The following is a 17137-nucleotide window of genomic DNA, read 5'->3' on the forward strand; positions in this document are numbered from 1 at the left end:
TGTATTTATTCTAAGTGAACAGACATTCATGTAACTCTCTAAGCCCCACCATAACTCAAGATGGTTGATTCATATTTTGTCATGTTTTATTTGTTTCATAAAAAGACAGGGATAAGTCACAAAGCAACGATATGTTCCAAAGTCTAAAAACTATAGTTCTCTTAATGTAAAACTCTACTATTTGCTTCTGGAGGAGGGGGGGGGGGGGGGCGGGGGTGTTAATCCTCACTATATTGTAGCTACAATGCCAAAAGCTTCTTCATGTAGGGTTAAAAAAAAAGTATTCTAGCAAACATGCTATCTAAAGGGTTTCCATACATTTGAGGCGTTTACTTGATCTACAGAAGTACAGGATACAGCAAGTGATAAAGGGGATTCTATTATCTAAACTTGTGGTAAGAAGGCTTTACAAACTTGATAAATGAATGCAATATTTAGTCATGTTGTGAAGTCTCTGGTCGAAGCCTGGAAACGGATGTCTTTTTTCATCTTTTTTTGAAACATCACAGTATGAAGAAATCACATGAAACAGTTTCTACTTTACAAATAAATTACTGTATAAGTAGAACATGTACAAAAGACAGAAAAAAATTTGCCCCTAAGAGAGAAAGCCACATACTGGGACAGCTGCCTTAGCGTCTCAAAACACATCACGGTTACTGTGGTAAAGTAGTCGAGCTTCACATTTATGACCTCGTTGAGCATATTCACATGGTGGTCATTTTGGTCTAACGCTAGGCTCAGGTTGGGATTCCCTTTACACCCGGTTCCAGTGGGCGTAAAGGGAATCCCAACCGGAGCACGACACGAGAGCAAAATAGCCGGCCGTGTGAATACATGTCAATTGGCTGGACAAGAATGTACATTTAAGGTAGGGATGGATACACACAGACATTCTTCATACAATCATACTGAGGTCTGTAGTCTTAAAAGAACAATATCAAAACCTGAGATACACAGACCAAAGCTTATTCACATGTTGCCATATCAACAAAAGCTTTGCAAATCATTTACGAAAAGTTATACTAATCAACAACAAAAGAAACGGCTGTAGGGAAGGACTCCATTGTCAACTGTAAGTTTTAACAAGTTAAGTGGTGTATTTTCAATGGTGGATTAAAAGAAAAATTTATAAGACGAGGACTCGATATGTCATGCAAGACATACATTTAGGAAGGCCCCTGTTAGGGGCCCTTCAAAATTCAGTGAAAAATTGTAAATAGTCCATATGTTAAATCTACCATTCATTGAGTAAGTGGATATGAATAACTTAAAAACCTCATTTTGTACAAACACTATAAAAGCATCAATTCTATAAAATAGAGAAACATTTCAAAATAGATCCATTTTCAATTCAAACTTTACAATAAAGTGTAGGCTACTTGTAGTACACATATTTACTTGGCTATTTGTGGAAGAAAGGATTTAGGATTTTCTTTTTTTCACCCTCTACCTGAGCAGAGAACAAAGCCAAACAGCTGTCCAAATTTGAGTACAGAATATCTTTGTCCGAATACGTTGGTGTGTGAGGTACGTCATTTAAATTCAGAGTCTGCTCCTCAATTACAAAGTAAACGAGTACATTAACCCTTTCACTACCAAATTGTTAACCCTTTCACTACCACACTACAGAAGGTTAACCGTTCACTACAGACGGCCCTTTGTCGTGTGGCAGTGAAAGGGTTAACCTGTATTGTCGCAGTGAAAGGGTTAACCCTTTGGTAGTGTGGTAGTGAAAGGGTTAACAAGGAGTTCCTTTGAAAATAGGTGGGGGGGGGGGGGGGCTGAACATCTTTCTCGAAGCTAGAATGAAATCAGTGCATTTATATAAAATCAGCAGAACTGGAAAAAAAAACGTATAGAATAATTTTCAAAGTAAGAACCAAGGAACACTGAAAAGCAAATTAAATAAAAATAACTAAACTGAAAATGTTTATATTTTCTTCTGTCGCGCGTGCATTGTCGAGAGCAAGGGCAGGGGAAGTCCCTCGTCGACATGCAGTCAGCAGCTCTATTGCCAGTGGTGGAAGAAGTACAGTTCTTTTACTTAAGTACAAGTAGAAATACGCAGATAAATGAGTACTCTGGTAGAAGCTAAAGTCATCAATTCAAATTCTACTTAAGTAAGAGTAGAGTATTTGCTATTGAATGTACTTATGTATCTAAAGTAAAAGTATGTTCTACATGACATTTGTGTATTCCAGTGCTTAAAGGTCATGTTAAAGTGGTATGTGGTCCAGTTATGCTGCTCTGATTAAAGATCATGTTAAAGTGGTATGTGGTCCAGTTATGCTGCTCTGATTAAAGGTCATGTTAAAGTGGTGTGTGGTCCAGTCATGCTGCTCTGATTAAAGATCATGTTAAAGTGGTATGTGGTCCAGTAATGCTGCTCTGATTAAAGATCATGTTAAAGTGGTATGTGGTCCAGTTATGCTGCTCTGATTAAAGATCATGTTAAAGTGGTATGTGGCCCAGTTATGCTGCTCTGATTAAAGATCATGTTAAAGTGGTATGTGGTCCAGTTATGCTGCTCTGATTAAAGGTCATGTTAAAGTGGTATGTGGCCCAGTTATGCTGCTCTGATTAAAGGTCATGTTAAAGTGGTATGTGGTCCAGTCATGCTGCTCTGATTAAAGGTCATGTTAAAGTGGTATGTGGTCCAGTCATGCTGCTCTGATTAAAGGTCATGTTAAAGTGGTATGTGGCCCAGTTATGCTGCTTTAATTAAAGGTCATGTTAAAGTGGTGTGTGGTCCAGTTATGCTGCTCTGATTAAAGGTCATGTTAAAGTGGTATGTGGTCCAGTTATGCTGCTCTGATTACGTCCTCTTGAAGTTGACAGGCTTCAAATGTGAAAGTATATAATCTTCATACATTCTTTGCCATGTTTTCTATGCAAAATCTTTTTCTCCAAAGTAACTAGTAACTGATGGATTCAGAAAAACGTAGCAGAGTCGCTGCTGTAGAGCTGGTCACTGCTGTAGAGCTGGTCACTGCTGTAGAGCTGGTCACTGCTGGTCACTGCTGTAGAGCTGGTCACTGCTGGTCACTGCTGTAGAGCTGGTCACTGCTGTAGAGCTGGTCACTGCTGTAGAGCTGGTCACTGCTGTAGAGCTGGTCGCTGCTGTAGAGCTGGTCACTGCTGGTCACTGCTGTAGAGCTGGTCACTGCTGTAGAGCTGGTCACTGCTGTAGAGCTGGTCACTGCTGTAGAGCTGGTCACTGCTGTAGAGCTGGTCACTGCTGTAGAGCTGGTCACTGCTGTAGAGCTGGTCACTGCTGTAGAGCTGGTCACTGCTGTAGAGCTGGTCACTGCTGTAGAGCTGGTCACTGCTGTAGAGCTGGTCACTGCGTGTCAGACGGGGGCTTCTCCAAACGAAGGTACAACGGGGCTGGAAGTCGTGGTGATTACTTTACATGGCTGCAGCTCCATCTTGGCTTCCCTGCAAGACATTATGAATAGAACAGAATAGAACAGAAATCCTTTAATAATATCGAGGGAAATTCGGCACTACAGATCGCTCACATTGAACAACAAAACATTTAGGTAGTCAATAGGACTAGAATAAGTCCCGTCCGGGATATACATTCTGGTATGTATATATTCAAAAAAAAATAATTATATACAACTATCCGGCCAAAAAATCCAGTATAATGTACAGTAATAAGTGTGATAGTGTAAAGTGTCCAGGAAGATTGTGAGAAGTGTAATATATCTTTTAAGTGTCCAGGAAGATTCATCGGTCATCGGTCACAGTTGTCTAATTTTCCATTTCATTTCAACCGAGGTTTCCCGTTTTACGGTCACGTCGAGTGTACATACGTCACGCGGCGTATAGGATCATGACGATAAGACAAAAGACGAGGCAAAAAGCAAGGATGACAAATCAATTAAAACATAAAACTTGATTGACAAAGGTATCCAGGGAGCCCTGTGTTATCATTGGGAATGGGTCTGGAATCGCAAAAGTCCAATACCGCCGCCTGCCGCCTTGCGGCCGCTATTGCACTTCCTTTGATACTATGTCGCTTGGCGTGTGTGTCGATCTAAAGTCTCCGGGCGGAGTCTTCCTTGTCGGGCAGGACAAGCGGTTATAACGCATGCATTGAGGAGAATCAAGCGCTCCCAGGTTCATGTTCTTTTGTGGATTATGTTGGCAACACGATCGACATCAATATTTGGAATGGCGATCAGATAATTGGAATATTCTTTTGGTGTCAATCTTGCGTTGATCCAAAAATTCCTTCATTGCGTTCGGAGCATGTGTGTGTAACGTATTCCGTTGGTGACGATCAGAGCATCAAAAATGAACCCCCCCCTTTCACGCATTCATGATGAAACATAATACCGATAATCTAGACTTGATTTGAGAACAGTAGCTAGTCCAGGGAAGAAACGACAACGCTTTTAGTAGAATACACGCTAAAGGCTATTACGTAGCCTTTTGGGAATTACCCTAGACCAGGGGTTCTCAACCTTTCTGCTGCCAAGGCACCCCTGTGTTCAATAAAATATTCCAGGGCACCCCTACATACGATAAAGACTTTTTCGGTCCTGTCTTTTTTGCTACAATGATGATACAATGATTCTTTATTTGCCGTGCTGTCGTTGAGATGTTTTGTTGTTTGTTTGTCTTTGTTGCTTGTTGGTGAATCTGCAAATATGAATTGCCCCACGCGGGATCAATAAAGTTGTCTGAATCTGATGACAAAAGTGCTTGCTTTCAAAATAATGTTTATTTAAGAAAAAACTGAAAATCATGTATTTTTTTTTTAATACAGAAAAGGATCACTAAAGTGCTATCTGTTGCAGCTGCACTGTTCTCCATAAAAATAGCATATTTGGATAAGTTTGACAATTTCTCAAAAACAGAAAATCATGTATTTTTTTTAAATACAGAAAAGGATCACCAAGTTACCATTTCTCAAAAAATATAAATAAATACAGAAAATAAGCACTCGTTCACTCAGTGGACATTTCTAGCTCAATGCGAGGTCCGCTGCTGCTGGCTAATAATACGGTCAATACGTGGGGAGATCTTTGACAAGGCAACACGCATGTCATCATCAAGGCTCAACTTGGCCCTATATTTTGTTTTCAGAGCTGTCATGGATGAAAAGCCAGCTTCACACAGATATGTGGGGCTGAATGGTATCAACACCTTAACTGCAGCATCATGAGATACTTGGTACTCAGCACCACACTCTGAAACTAGCTCTCCAGGTGGTATCAGATGAGATTTCAATGAGTTCTTCCAAGAGTTTGGATGGAGATGTGTCAGGAAGCTTTGTCTCAATGTTGTCTGTAAAGTCTTTTTTTTATCCAGAGTGACTTAATGATTTTCAGATTTTTAGAAATGGTCAAACTTATCCAAATATGGTATTTTCATGGAAAACAGTGCAGCTGCATCAGATAGCACTTTAGGGATAATTTTCTGTAATCCAACAAATTATTTGGATTCACTATAAAGTGCCTGTTCACTATAAAGTGCCACGTTTTGATATATTTAGCTTTAAACTTTAAGTACATTTTTTGGAACACGCAACCTAAAACACCTTCCTCTCCCAAACCGTTCCTGCAATTGTTTTATGTTGCATGATGATCATGGATACATTTATTATGTATTGTATTTTTTATGTTTAAATATCAACATAATCTGTCTGTCCACCCTCAGTACATTTACTATCAATATAATATAGTAGTCTGACTTCATCATATATTTTCAAACGCACACACATAGAGGGAGAATGCCCCCCCCCCCTCCTTCCCAGTCCTCCTTCCAAGTCCCCACCCTGCTGTTCTCTGTCGCTCTGAACAGGGCTTGTTGTTAGCTTATGCTAAAGGGACATTAATTCCGGTCTTAAACACAACGTGGCCACAAAGGAATGGCAAGGATTGCAAAGCATGTTATATGCATTTGACCCGTTGCGGAATAAAACAGCAGGGATTTGTTTTGGGTCGCAAAAACACTATCCTTGCTGTGTTTCAATGTCCGCGTTCCAGATCCAGAGTACGCTACTACTGCTGAGCTGAGAGACGCTAAGCTCACTGCTCAGCCTGCTGTGTTGAGATGCATCCTTATTGGCTGTGTGCTGTAGAGCGGATATGAGTCACGACACCACAGAGTTTCAAAATAAGAGTATCATAATGACCTAAATGTTGCTAGCTTTCGGAGCCTAGTTATTTAGCTGGAGCTGCGCGTGGGCAGAAATGAGACCCGCTATAGGATTTTCAAAATAAGACTGTTGTCATTCTATATTTTTAAAGAACATTGCCAAGCATCTCGCGGAACCCCTGGCAGCTCTCCGCGGAACCCCTGTGTGCCGGGGAACCCCTGTTGAGAACCGCTGCCCTAGACCACGCTATAACTATACTTATATTCACCACGGTATAAAACGGGAATGTATGGATGAAAAAAATATTTCTTTTTTGAATCTTGACCGGAAGAAACTCAGTGTCAAACGACCATATTACTGTATCCATAGCTATAATATAAAATATAGTTATAGCTCTACAAACAAGGTGACAGACTCTATTAGGTGAATTCCCGTATCCCGGGAGGGGCGTGGCACCCAATGTGTTAAGGACCAGCCAGTCACTAGAACGGGTTCCATAGGTTCCAAGGAGGATCTGTTACTTTAGTCTGCCTACCTAAGATATATGCGATTATGATGTGCTCCAATACTATGAACAGACCTGATGCCAGTTTCATATCGTAGCCACAGCGGCCAAATGACGATCCTGACGATTGTGTTTTACTGCTACCGTGCATACCGCCAACAGCTACGGGTTTGAACATATTTATTTAGTCTGTACCTGGTCTTGGTCAGAGTCTGCAGTAATGACAATTCTCTTCTCTACACGAGTCTCAGAGGATCCACTTTTCACCACCTGAGAGAAGAGAAAAAATGGAAGTGGAAAAATGGTCCGTTATTGAAGAAAGAGAGAGAAACAAGGAAACACAGAGTTCAACCACTGACCTTGGAAATGTGAGTGGTTGTGGTGGTGACGGTGGTGCCACTGGTGGTTTCCGAGGTAATGGTCTGGGCGCTGGAAAGAGACACGCCGTCCTTGTCACATTCCGTCCCGTCAACTGACACCTGAGTGGAGGACAAGACGAGGACTTGTAGTAGCTGCTCTAGACACGGTGACCCTGGGCTTAGTCAGGGTGGGTGCGGCGTGTGGCTTCATGCTCAGCTTGGAGCTCCCCCTGGCCTGGTCCTCCCAGACCTCCCCACGGTCCTACCTACTGTACCCCCCGCCCCCTCCCTTCACGTACAATGACGACAGCGGTGGATAGGAGTTGTCCAGCTCAGGCACATCTAGGCTGAGCAGGTTCTGTGGAGCCCCTACCTGTGCAGACTCATAGCTGACGGTCTTGGTGGGGATGATTGGAACATCAGTGGTGGAGACGTCACCGGGGAGGGACGTGGAGACGTCTGTGATGGTGACTGTCTGGGTCTGCACCAGAGGCGGCTGTGAACGGGAATTATAGCCCCATGAGTGGCTGGCTGGCGACCGGACACCTTATAAACACCTCTCACAGCAACTGTCCCGTTTATTTCACCACCATTTCCCCCCCATGCAAATCAATCCTCCGTTTCCCTTTGCTTTTTTCATTCATCATTTTCCAACATCGGCTTTTCCCATTATTGCCCTGTGTATTATAAATCCTCAGCTGTTCGACTTCCCACCACTAGCTAGTATGAAACGAAGAGGGGAAACCATGCCGAACCAGAAAACGATTGATTTATTTGTGTGAAAGAGTGGGACTGAAAGAGGACGAGACTCAATGTGAATGTGTGTGAGAGAGAGATTGCGACAGAACGTTCCTCCAGTGATCCTAAGAACCCATCACCACAGTAGAGAGCGGCCTACCCACCGGTTCACCACCTCTGCAGCATGCTGTGGTACATTCAAATATGCCGCTGATTGACTGACTGATTCACTCGGCGCTTAAAAAACCAGTACCTTTTACGGATTCAGTTTGGATGGAGGAGCTTTGCTTTGCTATGCCAGGCCTAACGGTGCTGCAGAGCGCGGTGAGCTAAGTGTGTCAGCCGCAGAGAGTCACACAGGCAGAGAGAGAGAGAGAGACCAAGCAGAGAGCAGAATATCAGCAGCAGTATCTTGAGGCGGGCCGGGGGTGGGGGATCGCTACCTGGAAGCAACGTATGACACAGGGACCACTGCTCATGAAATAGGAGACAGGGGAGGCTCCGGTTATCCTCCCAGAGTACTCCGACCCTGGTTCTGACGCTGCTGCTTCCTCCTCCTCCCCCACCTGGGACTCCTCCACGGTCACACCGGAGGCGTCGTGGGAGGGCGGGAGGCGGAGGATAGTCGTCTGCACCTCTATGACGGGTACCGAGGAGGTCTCGGAGACTGAGCTCTCCTCCCGATCACGCGACCCTGCCTCGTCGGGGGTGTCGTGGGACAGAAAACTATCAGGGTCACTCCCGGGGTCACTCCCGTGGCTCACAGTGGGACTGGGGACGCCCGAGAAGCCCAGACTGAAGCTGGCCTCCTTGTGTACGGCCATAGTGTCTGAATCATCCCTTATGGGAGTAATGCAAAAACTCTAAAAGAAAGACACACATTTATCCATTCATTGTGTGAGAATTAGTGCAAGAATTGATTTATTATTAACAATAGTGTGTATAGTATGAGGTAGTCATGTATGGAAGTGGATGTAAGTTAGGAATGACCTTTTACATACCCGTACATGTGTATAAATGGCAGTGGTTCCCAAAATGGGGTCTGGGGACCCCCAGGGGCCCTTAACTCTTTCTGCGCCATACCCAAGATTTCTCGGGTTTCAAATCCAACCGTTGAGCGCCAACCATGAGATTTCTCAGGTTTAGATCATTATTTTTATTTTTTTTCATTCTAAACACTCGCACGGACCTGTCTGTGTCTCCCTGGCACCGCTGCCTAGGTTATAATTGCAATGACGATCGAATCCCGACAGGTGACAGTATCGCCTACCTTTTGAACTGGGTCTCTAAGGTGTCTTTCAGTACTGAGGTACCTCCGGCTGCAGGAATCCCTTCCCCCTCAAATGAATCAGCACACAGCTATCTGTCGCCGATCTGCTCGCCTGAAACCTATTGTTTCCCATATTATAGCCAGACCCAATGCACACCAGAATGGCGATCGTGATGGAACTACACGGATTATTAATTTTGTGAGTACCTTCTGACTAAGGTAAGGTCTATTTTAGGTATATTTTACCGAACCTAAAACATGCTTTTGTATTTGATTTTATTTTATTACGGATCCCCATTATCTGGTGCCATAGCAACCAGCTAGTCTTCCTGGGGTCCACACAAAAAAAACATACAAAAACAATTATTATTGCAAAACAAAATTATTAAAAGTCAGTACTCAACACACAATAATGAAACTAACAATTAAGATGGCTAAAATTACATGCAAGCACAGAAACAGAAAACAAAACAAAATACTTTACAGTGTTAAATACAATTTAAGATTATTTTTAAAAGTGAATCTACTGTAAATGCAGCAGAGGTTTTGAGGCAGGTTATTCCAAAGAGTTAATGCTCTAAAAATAAAAGATCTCCTTAACACATTCGGGGCCATTGGGATTAGACGGGCCCCACTCTATGAGGCCAGCTTTTCATTACAAGTTTTCACTGTGCGTGAGGTTGTTTGTAGAGCTAAATCTATATTTTATATTATTGCTATGTGTCCATTGTCATTGTCAATTGACAGTATAAACCTTCCCTTCAATATGCCATAAAGAAATAATTTGTTCATCAATACGTTCCCGTTTTATAGCGTCGTGAATATGAACGTTATATCGGAATGGTCTGGGGTAATTCCTGCAAAGCTAGTTATAGGGCGCTAAGCTAATAACGTTAAATCGGTTGGCATTTCGGCCCTACACAAGCTAGAGTTAAAAATCAAAATGCATATGATCGGTATCATATTCCACCATGAATGCATGAAAGGGGGGGCGGGGGAAGTCGTTTCTGATTATTGATTACCAATAACAGCATTCGTTATTGCAACATCATGCGCTGACCGGGTGGATGGCTATGAGAACAAGGCCCGATCAGGCTGAAATTTACGTCAAATCGCTCTTACCTGTGGCCGGTTGGATTCCAGTTATTTGATCGCCATCTGGTAGATCGATATATCCATTATATTCCTTTACTGCATACTGAATTCGGCGTCGCAAAAAGTATTCCAGGCGATCTGGTGAAGCCATAGCTTTAGGCTAACAGAAAAGCTTACCCGGAGCGGAAAAAAAGTGACACCCGGTCTGCAACAGGGGAAACTGCATTCTCGAGACAGCGCCAATACCAGGATCTGGCCGGTACTGCACTTTCGGAGTCACAATATGCCCTTTCCAGCCAAAATACAGCTCTGTGACAACATCCGGGATATTAAAATGGAATAAAAGCAAAAACGAGTTTACCACGTATATATATACATGGTTGGCCAGGAATGTGTTAAAGCGTTGGTTTTTGGACCTGGCAATTCAAGCTGCCCACTACTGGAACCTCTAGTGTAATGCTCATGCACAGTATTACTAAAAACAATCTGTTTATGTATAAAAACAGGAGTTTTACTGCTCATGACCAACTTGAACAGCACAAGTATATTAAATGACAATCTATTTTCAACGTTAAGCCAAGAGAGGCGGGCATGCATACGGCTCACATTAGACCTTAGGCCTAAAAAATTTAATAGTTTGGTTCCTGTTGGTTGTCAGAGTGGGTAGGTAGGGAATTTATTTTATAAAAAATGTTATTACGTTTTTTCCCACGCCAACTATGGATAGGGAATTTCTTTATTTAATTAAAATGTTCACGACAACATGGATGCATGTACTCTGCCAGCATGTTTAATATCCATAATACAAAAGGTTTGACTACGATTTTTATGAAACTTTATTGTAAAAAAAAAAAAAAAAATCATAAAATAAATTGGGTCGCACCTAAATCGGCAGGGTCGGTCGGCAACCGGAACCAAACCATTTATTTTGATAAGCCTTAGTGAGCAGCCCAGTACCAACCGTGCTGCCCTGTTCTGGACCACCTGGAGCTTCCTGAGGTCATAGCAGCAGATGACCACATCGCAGAGCAATAGATCACAGCGTCGTATTTTACCGAACCTAAAACATGCTTTTGGTAACGGTCGCAGCTTTGTGAAACGCCCCCCCCCCCCCCCCCCCCTTGATGATTTTGTGAAGAAACATCTATATATGGTATATACCCTTGATTTGGAAATAATATAGGGTTCAGGCGAGCAAACCGAACAATTTGCGCATATGCATATATAACACTTCATATCTCACTATCTAGAAAACAAGACTGGATTATTTCTAAACGGGGCGATGTTTAGTGTGGAATAGCGCAGTGGTTCCCAAAGTCGGGGTCGCGACCCAAAGGTGGGCCGCGAGCAGCCACGGATGGGCCGCGAGATGATTAAAAAAAAAAAAAAAAAAAAAAAAAAAAAATTTATTTTTTATTTTTTTATTTTTTATTTTTTTATTTTAATTTTTTTTGTCAGGCCACTGAACTTAGAAGCAGGCCAGGACAGTGTTTCTAGTTGTATTCTAAAATTCTATTCTATTGTATTCTAAAATGTGACTATATGGTTTTATATTAACTTAATAAATAAACAAAAACGAAAAATCTACTTATTTCAACGAACATTTCAAACTAAATAACAGATTATGCACATAAAACACTGAAAACAACCGAAGCAACAATAGTATTTTAATGAGGCTATTATTATTATCATTATTATTTTGCAACAAGTTAGCCCTCTCATAAATAGCACATATAAATGAATAACTAACTTGAACTAACTTAATAGGATTGAAGTGATATTTGGCTTAAAAAATCGGTCGCCTGACAAAAAAAAAAAAAAAAATAGCCAGACGATGTGCATTGGGCCGCGGCTCTCTGACGCCTTATTTTCTGGGCCCCGGCCTGAAAAGTTTGGGAACCCCTGGAATAGCGCACAAACAAAAGTATGTAGAAACGAACTGGTTTGTCAATGTTGGACTATAAACAGTGCCTGTCAAATGAGCCATACTATTGTCTCCATAGCTATAATACAGAACACACGGTGGGTCCACAAACATCGCGGAAATGGTCAATAACGCTGGCGCCATTGAGTAAAGATGGGAAAACAACGTGGCGCTCAATGAGTTAAGGGGTTTCTAGGGGGCCCCCAGCAAAAAGAGGAAGTAACATTTTGTTATTTTATCCACCGGAAGTTATGCCTAATGACAAAATGTATAAGAATGATAATTCTGATCAGTGGTTTCAATCTGTCCACTGTTGGCTCCCCACCTATAGTATGCAGTTAAGACGGAACATATGGACAAGAAACAGTTTGGGAACCACTATTTTAGTTATTTATATGTTTCTTTGGTGGTGTTGTTTGCAGTTTCAAGACTGTGTGAGAACAGCAAAACTGACATGATATGCACAAACCTCTGGTTGGATACCCATATACTTAAAGATAACCGAGACAGGTAATGTCACAGAAAGATTTAATAAAATTCTTACAAATTCCAGACTCCTTGAAAGGGTCAACCATGATCATGGGTAGGTACTGTATCTGGAATGCCTTTTATTCATTTGGTTCAAAATTGATTGTCAATTGACAAGTTATTATTAATTATGCTATACAATGTCCTGTAAAATACTAGTAAAGGACAAATAGGTTACGATGAATCAAATCAAATCATTAACCAAGCTGCCCCATAGGTCTCCTATGACAGAAAATACAACAAACAAGATTCAAAAACCACCCGATTACTATGCTTTCTAGTAAGGCCTAACAAAAAGAATGGTTGGTTTCAGGTTGCCGACCGACCCTGCCGATTTAGGTGCGACCCAATATATTTTATGAGTTTAAAAAAAAAATTATATATTAAAAAAAAAAAAAAATTTTTTTTTTTTTTTTTTTAGAATAAAGTTTCATAGAAATCTTAGTCAAACATTTAGTATTATGGATATTAAACATGCTGGCAGAGTACATGCATCCATGTTGTTGTGAACATTTTAACCCTTTCACTGCCACACGACAGCCGGTTAACCCTTTCACTGTGACAATACAGAAGGTTAGCCCTTTACTATCACACAACCGACGGCGATGCTCCATCATTAGCATCATTAGCTCCGCATCCGCGGAGCTAATGATGCTAATGATGGAGCATCGCCGTCGGTTGTGTGATAGTAAAGGGCTAACCTTCTGTCGTGTGGCAGTGAAAGGGTTAATTAAATAAAGAAATTCCCTATCCATAGTCGCCGTGGGAAAGAATATAAAAAAAAAAAAAAAAAAAAAAAAAAAAGAATTCCCTACCTACCCATGGCCAAACTGACAACCAACCTGAAACCAACTATTATTTTTGTTAGGCCCTATGACAGAAAATACAACAAACAAGATTCAAAAACCACCCGATTACTATGCTTTCTAGTAAACACACTGACGTGCCCCGGGTTCCATGTTGTGCTTAATTCATGTGGTTTCAGTGGGTGAATCTTACTCCAGAAAAGACATGTAATCACAGTGTCACCGATCAGCCAATGTCTTAAAGGAACACACCAACATTTTGGGAAATTAGCTTATAGTCTTCTCCAGAGAGACAAGAAGAGATAGATACCAGTTTCCTCTCTGGGCGCTTTCACACCGGCAGGGCTCCGGTTCAAGCTCCGGCTCCGTTCTGGAGCATCTGAACCTTGGGGCTTTCTGACGAACCAGCCCGCGTTTACAACTATTTAAGCAGAACCAACGTTCCTCCGTCATCAACGGGGGGGGGGGGGGGGGGACGTTACTCAAGCGGAGGTAAACACAACCATATGAACACGACAGTGGTGAAATGTGCCGTATATAACACAGCTTCAAAGGTTCTGCATTGCACCATGCTGATCCACTCAACAGGTAGCGATCTCAAAATTAGATTACCGGTAGATTCAAATGTATTGTCATTCTACAGCATAAGTACAATACACCATCCAACCAGAGTGGATAATGAAATGCTCCAGAAATAAATAAATGCATAAATGAATGACATTAAAAAAAAAAAAAAAAAAAAAAAACGTGTGTAACCGAGATTTGAACCTGGGACAATAGGATCCACAGGCAGCCGCACTAACCAGTTGAGCCAAACGGTCCGACGTTGACTGTGACCGACTAATCCATAGTTATAATAAATGAGATGTCATGCTAATATGTCATGTTCTACAGTAGGACTTACTACTATGATACCCAATAAAACAAGTAATTAGAAGAATAATAGAAGCCTACGTTGCTAGAACGATTAACGTAGTATGTGTGTGTGCTTGCGCGCCGAGGCTCACTAAGCCTTTCTTCACGCATATTTATTTCTGAAAAATTTCTTTATCCACTCTGGTTGGATGGTGTATTGTACTTGTGCTGTATAATGACAATACATTGGAATCTAATCTCATTTCGCAAGGAAAAAACTAAAATGTTTCGGTTCCAGCTGAGCACCGATTTTTCACGTTCGGAACCAATTAATCCCGGTGTGAACGCGCCGGCCGGTTTGAGATTAGGTTCGGGAACCGGCTCCCGCACGCCGGTGTGAAAGGCTCATCTGTGCGTTCAGTAGAAAGCTATCTGGCTGCCTAGGCTAAGCGGTCATGTCCACTTCCATTCATTGTGCTAAGCTAGGCTAACATGCAGCCAGATAGCTTTCTACTGAACGCACAGAGGAAACTGTATCCGTCTTCTTGTCTCTCTCTGGAGAAGACGATAAGCTAATTTCCCCAAATGTTGGCGTGTTCCTTTAATTCATGTGTTTATGCCCCCCCATTCAAGAGGCATTGTCTCTTGCCGTCATTGTAAATAAGAATTTGCTCTTAATTGATTTGCCTGGTTAAATAAAGGTAAAAAAAAAAAAAAGTGGTTTCAGTGGGTACATTTTACTCCAGAAAAGACATGTAATCACAGTGTCACCGATCAGCCAATGTCTTAATGTCGACAATATAAATGTTTCTTGGAATGTGTACAAAAGCAGGCTGTAAGTGGCAGTGGTGGAAGAAGTACACAGTTCCTTTACTAAAAAGTAACAGTAGAAATACCCAGATAAAATAGTAAAAGTAAAAGTCCTCCATTCAAAATCCTACTTAAAAGTAAAAGTAGAGAAGTATTTGATATTGAATGTACTTAATTATCAAAAGTAAAACTATGCGTTCTACATGATGTTTGTGTATTCCAGTGCTTGGGAGCATTCAAACCTCGAACCATTGACCTCTAAAGGTTAAAGTGGTAATGTGGTCCAGTTATGCTGCTCTGATTACGTTCAACAACTCTGAAGTTGGCAGGCTTCATATTTGAAAGTACATAATCTTCATCAACTCTTGCCATGATTTCTATGCAAAATCTTTTTCTTCAAAGTAACTAGTAGCTGATGAGTTCAGATAAATATAGTGGAGTAAAAAAGTACAATATTCCCTTTGCAATGTAGTGGAGTGAAAGTACAAAGTTCCCTAAAATGAAAATACCTCAAAATGATACTTAAGTACAGTAAAATACTCAGTTACTTTCCCCCACTGGCAAGTGGAAACGGATACATCTAAACCGGTAAAAAGCCACACGTGAAGCAACACCGTTAGTCCAGAGTGGAGAGAGGGTTCGTTGTCATTTCGCAGTCTTTGGAACGCCAGTCTGTCTCTCTGCGCTTCTGACTACAGTCTATCTTCCCGGGGCTCCTCCTGCCACCGGGAGGGGGGGGGGGGGGGGGGGGTTGGGGGAGGGCGGCGCAGGTCTAGCTCCACTGAGGCCGGAAAAACAAAGGGCAGCTTCAGAAGTAGAAGATGAAGAGGATGAAGAGAGGAAGGATGCAACAGTGATGCCGTAGAGGAGGAGGAGGAGGAAGAGGAAGAGGAGGAAGCTAGAGGTTGACGGGCAGATGAGTGCGGGTGGTCTCCGCACGTGTCACACTCGCACCCACATGGACGGGGGCGGTGGGTGGGGAGGGGAGGGGGGCTCCCTGCAGGACCGGGAACGACCTTCAGCTGCGTTTGGAGTAGAAGTCTAGGAGGGGGCCGCGCGGGAGGCGGATGACAAACTGAGGGGGGGGAGGAGGAGGAGGAGGAGGGGGAAAGAGAGATGAGAGGGAGGAATGTTGAGATGTCTGCGATGGAGGGGAATGACCTGAAGTTCTGAGAGCTGTCCTGTTGGCCAATACCTCATCTTTAATTGAATAGCATGCCGTTAGTTTTGACTCTTAATGTTTAAAGTCAGACTAAGACATATTTGTATATGTATCACTGTACATGTGTCAGATTAGCATATTTACTCAGTAGCTTTGTTAGATATATTCCATTTAATCACTTGTTACACTGTGTTAATGCACTTTACCGTCACCCTGCACTCTGGTTGGATGCCAACTTCTTTTTGTACTGTACTTGTGCTGTATGACAACAATTAGGGATGTCCGATATTATCGGCCGACCGATATTATCGGCCGATATCGGCAGTAAAATGTGATATCGGAAAATATCGGTATCGGTAAAAAAAAAAAAAAAAACATTTTTTTTTTTTTTTTAACATTTATTTAACCTTTATTTACCCAGGCAAGCAAGTAAGAACCAATTCTTATTTTATTTATTGTCAAAAGTATGCATGTTGGTTTAAAATGTTCATTTTTACTTTTTTAATTATCATATTTTGCACAGATAATGCTTACATTTAGAAAGCCTTTTGAATGCATCCAGTGAAATTATTAGTTACCTGAAATTATTCCGTTTTTTGGGGGGGAAACCCTGCATATATCGGTATCGGTTGATATCGGTATCGGTATCGGTATCGGAAATTGGAGTTGGACAATATCGGAATATCGGTATCGGTAAAAAAGCCAATATCGAGCATCCCTAACAACAATAGATTTGAATCTAATCAGATGTCTACATCAGTGATATAGGTAGGCTAGACAGACCCCTGTCAAACCAAATGTACTCAAGTTGTTACTACATCATAGACACTTCCCAGTGTCTACATCCTTTATGGGACAGAGTCTGGGCAGGGCCACTTGATCATTGAAGTTGTGGAAAGAAACGGTTGAAATTCATTATAACAAAAATTTATTATTTCCTTTTCCCCCTGTTTGGATTCCAGTCCTTCTG

The 17137-nt window shown here is 41.9% G+C and overlaps 1 protein-coding gene across 6 annotated transcripts in view; it reads right to left on the reverse strand.

The window, feature by feature from the left end:
* Nucleotides 1–68: 68 nt before the first annotated feature.
* The window catches only part of LOC311246682 (protein 4.1-like), an 82716-nt gene continuing 65647 nt past the window's right edge, over nt 69–17137 (reverse strand). For 4 of the 6 annotated variants that reach the window (XM_084336883.1, XM_084336882.1, XM_084336881.1 and 1 more), the window contains 5 exons: nt 8161–8580; nt 7353–7475; nt 6980–7099; nt 6816–6890; nt 69–3441 (listed from right to left, as the gene is read on the reverse strand). In XM_084336883.1, the coding sequence (XP_084193009.1) occupies nt 3412–3441; nt 6816–6890; nt 6980–7099; nt 7353–7475; nt 8161–8580 (768 nt within the window). In that variant the 3' untranslated portion in view covers nt 69–3411. The remainder of the gene's footprint in view (nt 3442–6815; nt 6891–6979; nt 7100–7352; nt 7476–8160; nt 8581–17137) is intronic. The other 2 variants (XM_084336885.1, XM_084336886.1) reach the window with 2 other exon arrangements.

The sequence above is a fragment of the Notolepis coatsorum genome, assembly GCF_963971535.1.
Source record: "Notolepis coatsorum genome assembly, chromosome: 19".
Taxonomy (NCBI): domain Eukaryota; kingdom Metazoa; phylum Chordata; class Actinopteri; order Aulopiformes; family Paralepididae; genus Notolepis; species Notolepis coatsorum.